This window comes from Engystomops pustulosus, chromosome 1, assembly GCF_040894005.1.
Source record: "Engystomops pustulosus chromosome 1, aEngPut4.maternal, whole genome shotgun sequence".
Lineage (NCBI taxonomy): Eukaryota > Metazoa > Chordata > Amphibia > Anura > Leptodactylidae > Engystomops > Engystomops pustulosus.
In genome coordinates, this window is record NC_092411.1 from 223,404,822 (window position 1) to 223,418,270 (window position 13,449).

General features: G+C 38.1%; 1 protein-coding gene across 12 annotated transcripts in view; it reads left to right on the forward strand.

Moving 5' to 3' along the window:
• The first annotated feature begins 583 nt into the window (after positions 1-583).
• LOC140074548 (interleukin-15-like) overlaps positions 584-13,449 on the forward strand; it is a 31,988-nt gene continuing 19,122 nt past the window's right edge. Inside the window, exons 1-4 of one of the 12 annotated variants that reach the window (XM_072119550.1) lie at positions 588-711; positions 5,467-5,578; positions 5,919-5,986; positions 6,512-6,570. Coding sequence is in view for 1 of the 12 variants with exons in the window: in XM_072119620.1 (XP_071975721.1) it covers positions 809-828 (20 nt within the window). In the remaining 11 variants the exon portion in view is untranslated. Of the gene's footprint in view, positions 833-5,466; positions 5,579-5,918; positions 5,987-6,309; positions 6,381-6,508; positions 6,571-13,449 lie in introns of all 12 variants that reach the window. The other 11 variants (XM_072119558.1, XM_072119541.1, XM_072119533.1 and 8 more) reach the window with 11 other exon arrangements.

Sequence of the window (13,449 nt, forward strand, 5' to 3'; positions counted from 1 at the left end):
TTCTGACATAATGCAGGATTGTACCTGCACGTGCCTAAAGTGCAGGCACTGTGATCCAGATTTTTCTGGTGCACTCAGTCCAAGGGGCATGCTTCATATTTCTGTCAGACTGGCCATGATAAATGTGGTGCATGGTGCGAGTATTGAGGTTAGCCTAAATAATAAATTAGACCACATTTACTAATATGTATTTACTACATATTGCATAAATACCATAAATAAAACAAATACTGCTGATACTTTTGAAAATCATAAATGGTATAAAAGACAGCAATGGATTACTTTCCATCATCAACAATCCATAATTTAAATATCTGCTTCTTCTCTATAGTAATGACATGCCATTCATTACAATATTGTTATTAAAAATAATATAATCACATCATTGTAACCATTCTGTTTTTAAGAAATTGAGAGAGTTGAAAATAAGATAACGCATGTTGGGTCATGATCGCTATAAAATACTTTTAAATACTATTAAGAAATTTAAAAAAAATATTATTTATTTTTTTATGTACTGTGCCTTTAAGAGTTCCATGTGTATATCATTGTCATAGCAATGACCTTGAGTATTTGCATAAGGCCTGCCTATGTCATGACATCACTACAAGCTTGAGGAAGCGTTCCTCATGGAAAACAGATGTAGTCTACTAGCACACGCTGTTTACTAGCTGTCATGCTAATTCAATAAAGGATAAAGAGAGGGACCTGGTGAGTGCTGCTGAGCCCCTTGTGGATACTAATAGATGGTTGGTTTGTGCTGAGCACCATCGTGGTCTCCTGAGAGCGCTCCCATTGATACTTTGGGATGAAACTTGCAGAGGACTGGCAAGTAAACTTCTTTTTGCACTCTATCCTTCTGCAGCGTGTTGTTGCTGCTCTCCTGTCTGACTGCTAGTACTGACTATTACTCTGAAAGTAAACATTTGTGTCCTGTGACTACTAGCACACCTCTGTGTGTGTCGTCACAAACGTAGTCACACTTAGTGTCGCCTGTCATATATCTGCATTTATACTGTGCTTCTTATCTGACTGCTCCAGGAGCGTGTGTGTCTGTGTTTAGGACTGTGTTATTTCCAGAAACCACAGAGAATACATTTCACCCAAAATTAACTAAAAGAGAAGCTAAAAGAATGTTTTTTATGGGATGATAAATGGTATACATATCAAAGAGAAGTGGAAATGCTGGCAGAACTGAATGAACGTCCAGCTTTAAAGAGAACTTAGGAAATGAAATGTCCTTTCTAGGATTCCCTAGGAATTAGGATCTTTAGGATATAGAAACTAGCTATTTGTGTCATATTAAAATAAGGATCTCAGACATATGGCTTTGTGATCTATAGAACCAGAGATACAGGCAGCTAGAAATATAGTTGGAAATGCAAGATGCAGATAAAGATCCAGTTCCTATGTCCGTAACCATAGTTTGATGTGGTCTTAAAAATGAGATTCTTATCTTTAATATGACTCAAAGAGGTAATTCTAGAAAGTACATTTCATACCTGAGGGGTATGTTACCATAAAACCACTTTTGTTATATCCACATACCAAAATTCTATTTCATCAATACAAACATTAAAATAATTTCAATATTTCAAAATACAATTTTATATAAAATTTTTGAAAAATTCTCATACATAAAATGAAACTGTTGTGTACTCCTTACCCATATTGGATATTACACTGCTGTTGCCTAGATGCGCATTTCGCCAACGTTACACAACGTGGGTAAGCACAACAGTACACAACAGTTTCTTTTCACGTATAAGAATTTTACACAGTTTGTGCTTGTATACTATATTGTGAGGAGTTTATATACTATAGATTAGGGAGATCTGAATGTTGATCTAGCCCAGTGGTGGCGAACCTATGGCACTGGTGCCAGAGGCGGCACTCAGAGCCCTTTTTGTGGGCACCTGGTCCACAGCCCCAGAACACAAGACAGGACTCAAAGAATATTCCTGCAGTTCCAAGCAACTTAAAAGATTCTGCTTTCATTGATATTTTGATACTTCCTTTGCTACTTGGGACTGTAGGAAGAGGGAGAATGAATAGACAGGGCTGAATTATCTTTGGCGGACCTCCAGCTGGCCCCACGATTGTTCCATCTTTCTACTGTGTTGCTGTTTTCAGGAGGCCAATATGATTGAAAGTTGTTGAACAGGGAGTAATAAGTTACTGATTTAATTTTTGGTTGGCACCTCGCAATAAATAAGAGGGGTTTGGGTTGCAGTTTGGGCACTCGGCCACTAAAAGGTTCGCCATCACTGATCTAGCCCATATAAAGTTGACATAAGGTATGCTAATATGTTAATATGTTAATAAGATTGTTGGAAATAGAAGACTTTCTAAGTATTTCATTTATCCCTTTTGTTCTCTTTTTGTTTGCTTTTGGATTTTGTTGTTTGGTCTCCGTCAGGCAAAATTAAAATAAAATAATAAAATAATAAAATGAATACACTCCACTATCACAGTAACAACTTCTAGATCGGTAGAGGTAAAAAAAAATTATCCCCATCACTCCTTTAGATAGTAATTGGATCAGAAGTCTATATACTTGGACACATCTCCACCTCGACCATATGGTGGTTCCTGTAGCCAAACCCTTAACAATCTAGCAGTTGCCTCCTATTCTGTAGATAAGGGACAACATGTTAATACTGGAATACTGCTTTGAGGAATTGTAAAAGACCAGTTGCATAGACACAAATGATACCATTGTTGTTCTTTGGCTGGGGAGGCATGGCAGGAAATTCTAAAAATCGCCACCCTTCCCTCTTTCTTTTATGCCTTATTTATGCATGTGGTTATCCCTTGGGGCTGTTCTAAGCGTACTGGGGCTTTGAAAGTTTTCCAATACATTTCAGCATAATACACCCAATAAAAAACATATAAACTGAGAAGATATAACAGAAAAATGGCATGTCATATACTTATAAAACAGATCTCTGAAGAAAGAGGTTCTAGTAATAATGAATAGTAATGGACTTTTTTTTAAGATGAATTAGGAATTTCACTTCCATAATTGCTTTCAGCTTGGAATGTGGGGAACACAGCTGAAAATTCTGGGAATTGCTAAGTAAATAAAAGAAACAATAGAAGGGACACAATCCAAAGATTGGTGCTTCATATTTTATTGCAGTGAAAATAAATCTTAAGCTTTGATTAAACAGCAATATTGAGCCAGAAGAAAATACCTCATGTGATGTGTTTTAAATCACAAGGATATCACAGTGAGGCTGGAGTCTAACCATTCCCCAGAAATTCCCGAACAAGGTGGGGGAAAATGTTGCTTTTTTCATCAGGCTCAAAAGGCTCAAAAGGCTTCTGTTTTTCAGAATTAGCAGAAGGGACTGAACTGGACATCATACATTGACAAAGAAAAGGTTATTTATTTGAACATGTAGAAGAGCCTTTGAAACATAGACATACTTGAATCTATTTGAGAGCAGGCCTATAAGGAATCAGGCAGTGTTGAATGCCAAAGGTGGATTTACAAAATACTAACAAAATAAGAAAATTGTCTATAAAATGATGGTAGTTTCACATTCAAACCTGTATGGAGCTTGAAAGTCAAAGCTTAAAACATTGCTACCATTTTGCTCAACGGGGAACAAAAGAAGTCTGTCATGCAGTGGCCAGTGTAACAAATATTGGCACTTTTTATTCTGAAGAAATATACATGAACATGATACCATACAAATGATTAAAAACACTTAAAACACTACAAAGTGTTTTATATTAATTTTTGCTCCTAAAAATGCACTAGTTCTTATCTTCAGACAAGATTTTTACTAAGGGCCCCGCAGACTGCACTTTCATCGGACATCCCGACGATTTCCGTTTTGCACCGCTGGGACAGGGATTTAAAAAGGGTTTTTGCTGCACTTACATACAACGAAAAGAAGAAGGCGGACCTGATCAGTCAAACAAAAGTGCGATCCGCGACCCTTAGTAAATATGCCCCATTATTTTTTGCAAAATGAGATGACATTTTCATTGCTACCAATGTTGGGACTGTGTGACCTTTCAAACTGTTTTTATAACATTTTTATTTGATGCAAAATGGTATAAAAGTGGCGTATCGGACATTTGGGTGCTATTTTCCGTTATGGAGTTAGATGGGAATAACTGTTTTTATATTTTGATAGATCAGGCATTTTGGGATTCAGCAATACCTAACATGTTTGTGATTTTTATTGTTTATTTAGTTTTATATTAGTTCTAGGCAAAGGGGGGTGATTTGAATTTTTATTTTTTTTATTATTTTTTATTTTTACTATTTTGTTATTTTTACCCTACTGTAGATGGTCTGATGGTTACTACCATATACTTCAATAAAACTGTGTTGAAGTTTATGACGTTTTTACACAGGATTCATTACAATGTGCCTTACAAATGCTGCTGGCATTCAAAGTGTTGCTATCGGCAATCAAGGTGTTAATACCTGCAATCGGTGATAGCACCGATTGCAGGTATTAGTGGTGGGTGTTTGCTTTAATAGGCAGCAAACTCCACCTCTGTATGATGTACCTCTTTATACAGTATTAAAAGCTATATTTGCAGCGCTAAGAGCGTAAATGTAGACAAATGTAAGGTTATGCACTTGTGTTGGGGGGGGGGAATTATAATTATGTTTGGTAATTTTTTTGGTCAAACTACAGGGGAAAAAGACTTGGATGTATTGGTGAATAACGAACTTAATTTTAGTGATCATTGGCAGTGTCTCCAGATAAAGCAAATACAGTAAAATAATGGGATGCATAGGCTCTCATGATAAGGACTTAATTTGCCCTTATACAAATCACTGGTCAGACCACACATAGAATATTGTGTACAGTTTTGGGCAACAGTGTAGAAAAAGGACATAGTAAAATTGGAACAGGTGAGAGGAGAACAACCAAGATTATTAGGGGAATGGGGGCACTAGAATACAATGACAGATTGTTATTTGGGATTATTAATTTTAGAAAAAAGACGACTCATAACTATATACATATACCTGAATGGACAGTACACAGATCTTTGTATACCCAGGGCTGTGACCAGGACAAGGGGGCATCCTCTGCGCCTAGAGGAGAGGCAATTCTACCATTGCCATAGAGGTTCTTTACTGTAAGAGCAGTCAGACTATGGAACTCTCTGCCCCAGGAGGTTGTAATGGCTAATAATTTGAAAATGTTCAGGAGAGGCCTGGATGCCTTTCTAGAGAGGAAAAATATCTAATTTTTGGGAATAAACCATTTTGTAAGTAGTTTCTGTTTATTATGACCACATTATTAGGGGTAGGGAAGGAATCTTTTCCCATTACAATTGGCATCATCCCTGCAGGGTTTTTGCCTTATTCTTGATCAACACTGTATAGTGTAAAATTAATAAGTTGGACTGATGTCTTTTTCTAACCTTATTTGTTATTATACTATGATTAGGAAAAGCCTCTTCCCTGAAATGTTTTTTTTTTACCAGCTTCTACCTCCTGCAGTGAGTGGTGTCAGAGATCCTTCCATGTCAGACACATAAGGATGATTCAGCACTCTGAGTTAATTAGACTTTCCGGGGACTATCTATAAGGAGTAAAGTAAGATTTGCTTTATCAGGTTCCTTCATCTCTCAGTTGCAAGACACAATGTTGATTTACACAAACTGCTTAAAAAAGGTAGAAAGGCAGGGGAAAAGAAGGACACAGGAACATATTTCTTTAATTAAATATATTACAAAGTTTACTATAATCATCTGCACCTTTGAATACATCTCTTCAATAATAAACTGAAAAATGAAAAAAAAAACGACAATATTTTTTTATTTTTCATAGTTTATTTTAATCAAATAATTGTCTATGCTATAAATACAGTGGAGTTGTCCTCCGATTAAAAGACATTCAGTTATTCATTTTTCATTATTCCTAAAACTTTGACTAGTTATGCCCCTTTCAGAAATGAAGTGAGTCACAGCACAGTAGAGGAAGGAAAGAAAGAAGAATCATGTGGTATGTGATGTTTATGTAAGCTAGTGAGGAAAGTTATGTGTTACAAGCGAAAGTAAAATAATTGAAGCTTGCCAATGTGTGACATTAGTTTTGGAGAAGACATTGCTAAATACAAAGTCTATTAGTAGGTGAGAAATTAGTTTTTTACATGATTTATGATGATCAGATCAGAAAACCCTCTTAATAGCTGCTTTAGAAAACACTGACTTATTGTATAGTATTATACACAGTTTTTGACATATGTGCCAATATCATCCTCTGTCTGTAAAGTATGACATAGGATGCACTGATTGTGTCATTTTGTTTCACTCTGACATTGCTAGTGTGAACACTGAATTATCTTGTACAATCCTCTTGCGGACCAGGACTGTGATTCTGTAATAAGCTCTTCCTGGCCAGTACTCTGTGCCTTCTATGAGCCTGTATTCTGGTATTCTGACCTTCTGCCTATATTCAGACTATTGTTCTGCCTTGAAATTTGGTACTTCAGTGCTAAACTCTCACCCCCATCTCATTTCAAAGTAGATTTTCTGGATGATGTCATCACCATGACCATAGACCATGAAAGAAACATGATCCAGAAGGTATGAAGCTGCTTGACAACCTACTAGTAGTGGATTGTGAGGTTAAGTTCTGTTGACAGTTTCACTTTAAACTATTATATTGCAGCTTCAGCTGAAAGTGTAGGTCCATTGCCTTGCTGGAAGGTAAATCTGCTCCAATCATCTCCAATCATCTGCCCAGCATCAAAGTCCCATTAGGTGCAAAGTATGTTTAGGGTGATGTGCATTGTCAGATCTCCTCCACACATAGATTTTAGCATTTAGGCCACAAAGTTAAATAATAGTCTTAACTGCATCCTCTACATAGTTTTTTATGACCTTTATTTAATTTTTCATGCCACTTTCCCATGAACGTTGGATATGGGGGATATATGACTAATGTTGTTCTGTGGACAGATTCTTCCGTTTGAGCTGTGGATCTCCGCAGCTCCTACAGCCTGATCCTAGCTGCTTCTCTAATTAGTGCTCTCCTTTTAGGTGGACAGTCATGTCTTGGTAGGTAAGCAGTTGTTTCATAACCCTTCCATTTAGCTCCTCCCTCCTGCTCCTTCACAGAGGTCACAGCCTGGTGAGATGACATCATTGGGGTGGGAGAAGCTTTTCAGGAGCAAAAAAACGGCACCATCCACAGCTCCGTACACCAAAGTATGAAAAGTTTATTAGCGCCAGAAGACAGCAAAATCCCCCCCCCCAAATTTTTGTACAGGAGGTTTTAATTTTTTTAAATGTATGAAAACATAAAACCTGAACAAATTTGGTATCCCCCTGATCGCACCAACCCAAAGAATAAAGTAGACATGTCATTTGGGGCGTACAGTGAAATCCGTAAAATCCAAGCCCACAAGTATACGACACAAATGTTTTTTTTTTTTACCAATATTACTGCATTTGGAATTTTTTGCCCACTTCCAATTTGTTACGCAGAAAATAAGCCGTCACACAGCTCTGTACATGGAAAAATAAAAAAGTTACAGATTTTTGATGGTGGGTAATGAAAAATGAAAACGCAAAAAAAAAGGGCTGCGGCGTTAAGGGGTTAAAGATTTACATACTCCTTTATTTGAAACTCCTTATTCATAGGGAAAATAGCAAGACAGGATAGTATTGAGCTGCTTCTCTGTGTGTCTATTGTAAATGTATAAGAATTTTTAATAGTTATTTCAACTCTGAAATCCTGAATTTTTAATAGTTATTTCAACTCTGAAATCCTATACTACAGATGAGATATCGAAATAGCACAAATTTGTAGTTAGCGTAAACTTATGAATGTAGAGTATTAGCTAGTAGACACATATAATATAAATAGTAGGGGCAGGCTTAGAATAGAGTGTTTAGACACCTGATATGTATGTTACCCAGATATCATTGTGTCATACATGTGCTATTTAAAAGACTGGTACAACATCTACTGATGAAAATAGTGTATTGCACTATAATTAGCTGAATTATACCTGAGAAATATATATTATCAGATCATTAATACAAGATGCCACCCATCTTTACCTGCTACCCAGGAAGAATAGAAGGAATTAATAGCAACTACGAAAAGAGTGTTTTACACTCCAACGAAATAATAAAAGGACTAAACCAGCTAATAACTATACCATCGAACTAATACCTCTAAGAAGTTGAAACTGAGTTATCTACTACAAAGAAATAAATTGAGTGCCATGATTTAGGGTAAATGATAAAATTAAAATCACACGCGACTTAGAGGCAGATCTCTGTATTTGTTCTTGACATATCTCCTTGTGTACCAGAGTTCACGCCATTGCTGTCTACAGTCAGTGGCATACCAAGGAGAGGCTGGGCCCCATGGCAAACCTCTGCAAGGGGCCCCCCTTCCCCTAACAAAAAAAATACTTATATCTCCTTCATGCTGTGCAGAGCTACAAAGGGGTGATCCCTCTTCATACAGGGCTTGGTTTGCTGCATATTGCAGCAAACACCCACTGCTAATTGATAGAATTGATTTCATGGGTGCTGCCATCTTTGTTAAGATTGCTGCTCCCCGTGACATCATCACCACTGGTTCCAGTGAATCCTATGTAAAAATGCCATATACTGCAAAAATCTAAAAGTTCAAATCAATCCCCCCCCTTTCTTTACAACTGATATAAAACTAAGTAAACAGTAAAAATCACAAAACCATTAGGTATCGCTGCATCCCAAAATGCCAGTTCTATCAAAAAAATGGTTAATACCGGTGATGAACCCCTTAACAGAAAATAGCGAAATGTCCAAAACGCCCCTTTTACACAATTTTACATCACATAAAAATGTAAAAGTTATCAAAAGGTCACACAGTCCTCAAAATGGTAGCAATGAAAATGTCAGCTCATTTAGCAAAAAATGACACCTCATACAGCTTTGTACACTGATGTATGAAAAAGTTATCAGTGTCAGAACAATTTTCTTTTTTCGTACACATTGGGGCAGATTTATCAAGCTGTCTGAAAGGCAGAATATTTTTAGTTGCCCATGGCAACCAATCACAGCAACCCTTTAAAATATTCAAGAGCACTGGTAAAATTTAAAGCTGAGCTGTGATTGGTTGCCATGGGCAACTAGGAATATCCTGACTCCCAGACAGCTTGATAAAGCTGCCCCATTGTTTTAATTATTGAAAAAGTATTAAAACAAAATAAAACCTGTATAAATTTGGTATCACTGTGATCGTACCGAACTAAAGAATAATTATTTGGAGCGCACAGGGAAAGCATTAAAATCTGAGCCCACAAGATAGTGATGCAAATGCGTTTTTTTCCGGCCAATTTCAAGCGGACCAGCGTTCGGGCAGGCAGGCCGGAGTCTTGCCGGGCGGTCGAGCCGTAGTTTTGGCAGGCGGGTGGGAGTTTGGGCAGGTGGGAGTTTGGCCGTAGTTCGGTTGGGTGGAGCCCGGGCGGAGTTCAGAAAAGTATCGACACAGAGGAAGGGGCCCGGTTGTTACGACCCTGTCTACAGTGTCCATTTTAGAACATGGTCAGAAGTCAGAGTCATAGGCCATACAACGGCATATTTTATTCCTAACACTAAAACCTGACACTGAGACTGACACTTGAGTTTGATATCTGACTACCTTTAGAGATCAGAGTAACTTATATACACTGCATCTACTTCCTGCCTGGAAAACATGCTCAAATGATCTGCGAGGATGATATCTGACGGTCTTCACACTCGCAGATCAGTGTCAGAGGCTTGTGTACTAGAAACATTGTATCTTCTTAGAAACTGTGGCAGCCAATGAGAGAAGAGTAAAGGAAAAGAACCAATAATCCAGTGCACAAGTTTCTTACAATTGAAGAAAGTGCTGCTAGAATCTTCTTAGCTAAGGGCAGGTAATTAATAAATGTCTTATAGCCACTGCATGTGTTAATTATTTGCACACATCTCTCATCAGTAAAACTCACTATTTGTTTGTTTAATACACAAAACAGTTGTGATACAAGTAAAAGTAATGTATACATTATATCTATGTAATAAAGTACACATCTAGTTTATGAAGTGGAATATTTATGTTACATTCTGCACAGTATATATATATATGTACATAGAAAGTGTTCTTTTTAGACACAGCTCATTCTTTAAAAAGTATTATACGCTTATGTCTGTCAAAAAACAATTGAAAGTCAGCACGCTGGTATATGGCAACACGCTGTATTTAATATTAAATACACACAGCATGCCGCCATATAGTATATAATGCATACAGTGGGGGTCATTTACTAAGGGTGCCCGATTCGCGTTTTCCCGACGTGTTACCCGAATATTTCCGATTTGCGCCGATTGTACATGAATTGCCCCGGGATTGTGGCGCACGTGATCGGATTGTGGCGCATCGGCGCCGGCATGCATGCGACGGAAATCGGGGGGCATGGCCGAACGAAAACCACGTATTCGGAAAAACCGCCGCATTTAAAAACCGAAAAAGTGTCGCTCGGGAAGCGCTTACCTTCACCTGGTCCGAGGTGGTGCATTCCGGCGCGTTGAGATGATTTTCAGCGCAGCAGCGCCACCTGGTGGACGGCGGAGGAACTACCTTAATGAATCCCGGCCGGACCCGAATCCTGTGCAGAGAATGCGCCGCTGGATCGCAAATGGACCGGGTAAGTAAATGTGCCCCAGTGTGTCCACTTCTTCCCCTGATGAAGTCACATCTAGTGATGTAACCCGTGGGGTGATTACCTAGGCCCCCTGGCTGTACTTGTTGTATCTTACCCTCCTGTTACACCCTGCTTGTGCTTGGACCTACTTACCTTGTGACATAGGCTTTTGACAGGTTATATAGTTAGGGTTGCTTCACTTGGTTATTATACTCCTGTATTGCATGTTAACTTTTCTGTTTACAAAGTTTGTTTACATAGGAATTTGACATAGGCTTTTGACAGGTTATATAGTGAGGGTTGCTTCACTTGTTTATCAAACTCTTGTATTGCATGTTAACTTTTTTGTTTACAAAATTTGTTTACATAAACACCATAGAAATCTCTAACAGCCAGAGGGGATTTGTGAGGTTGACTATATTGTACTCACCTCACCGAGTCGTGTACAGTGTGCTTCATTGCACCTTTTAAGGGTTTTTATGTTTTTGAGGACTTGTGTCGTTATATTTGTTCTAATAAAGATTGATATTATTATTGACAATTGCTGGGCTGGTATGACACTCTCTCTCTTTTTCGCTATATGCATATAGTGTGTCGCCATGTAATATAAAATATACACAGCATGCCACCATATAGTATATAACACATACAGCGTGCCGCCAAATAGTATATAATGCATACAGTATGTCGCCATATAGTATATAATGCATACAGTGTGTCACCATGTAATATAAAATACACACAGCGTGCCACCATATTGTATATAATATATACAGCGTGCCACCATATAGTACATAATGCATACTGTGCGTCGATATATAGTATATAATACATACAGCGTGCCGACATATAGTATATAATGCAGACAGTATGTCGCCATATAGTATATAATGCATACAGTGTGTCACCATAGAATATTAAATTCACACAGGTGGCGCCATATCGTATATAATGCATACAGTGTGTCGCCATATAGTATATAATGCATACAGTGTGTCGCCATGTAATATACACACAGCGTGCCGCCATATAGTATATAATGCATACAGCACACCGCCATATGGTATATAATACGTAGAGAATACCACCATATAGTATATAATACATAGACCATACCGCCATATAGTATAAAATACAGAGAGCATACCGCCCTATAGTATATAATACATAGAGCATACCACCATATAGTATATAATACATAGAGCGTGCTGCCATATAGTATAATATATATAAAGCATACTCCCATAGTATATTTTACATGGTGGCACGCTGAATGTATCTTATATTGCATGGCGGCACGCTGTATGTATTATATGGCGGCATGCTGTACGTATTATATGGTATATGGCGTCATGTTGTATGTATTATATGGTATATGGCGGCATGCTGTATGTATTATATGGTGGCACGCTGTATGTATTATATGGAATATGGCGTCATGTTGTATGTATTATATGGTATATGGGTGCACGCTGTATGTATTATATGGTATATAGCGGCACGCTGTATGTATTAAATGGTATATGGCGGCACGCTGTATGTATTAAATGGTATATGGCGGCACGCTGTATGTATTAAATGGTATATGGCGGCACGCTGTATGTATTAAATGGTATATGGCGGCACGCTGTATGTATTAAATGGTATATGGCGGCACGCTGTGTGTATTAAATGGAATATGGCGGCACGCTGTGTGTATTAAATGGTATATGGCGGCACGCTGTATGTATTGTATGGTATATAGCGTCATGTTGTATGTATTATATGGTGGCACGCTGTATGTATTAAATGGTATATGGCGGCACGCTGTATGTATTAAATGGTATATGGCGGCACGCTGTATGTATTGTATGGTATATAGCGTCATGTTGTATGTATTATATGGTGGCACGCTGTATGTATTATATGTTATCTGGCGGCACGCTGTGTGTATTATATGGTATATGGCGGCACGCTGTATGCATTGTATGGTATATGGCGGAACGCTGCATGTATTGTATGGTATATGGTGGCACGCTGTATGTATTGTATGGTATATGGTGGCACAGTGTATGTATTGTATGGTTTATGGCGGCTCAATGTATGTATTATATGGTATATGGCGGCACGCTGTATGTTTAATATGGTAAATGGTGGCACAGTGTATATATTAAATGGCGGCACACTGTATGTATTATATGGTATATGGCGGCACGCTGTATGTATTATATGGTATATGGCGGCACGCTGTATGCATTGTATGGTATATGCTGGCACGCTGTATGCATTGTATGGTATATGGCGGAACGCTGCATGTATTGTATGGTATATGGTGGCACGCTGTATGTATTGTATGGTATATGGTGGCACAGTGTATGTATTGTATGGTTTATGGCGGCTCAATGTATGTATTATATGGTATATGGCGGCACGCTGTATGTTTAATATGGTAAATGGTGGCACAGTGTATATATTAAATGGCGGCACACTGTATGTATTATATGGTATATGGCGGCACGCTGGATCTATTATATGGTATATGGCGGCACGCTGTGTGTATTATATGGTATATGGCGGCACGCTGTGTGTATTATATGGTATATGGCGGCACGCTGTGTGTATTATATGGTATATGGCGGCACGCTGTGTGTATTATATGGTATATGGCGGCACGCTGTATGTTTTTTATGGTATATGGTGGCACTCTGGATCTATTATATATTACATGGAGGATGCCAGATGTATTTTATGATATATGGCGGCATCCTGTATTGATTTTATATTATATGGCGGATTGTTGTATGTATTTTGTTCTTTG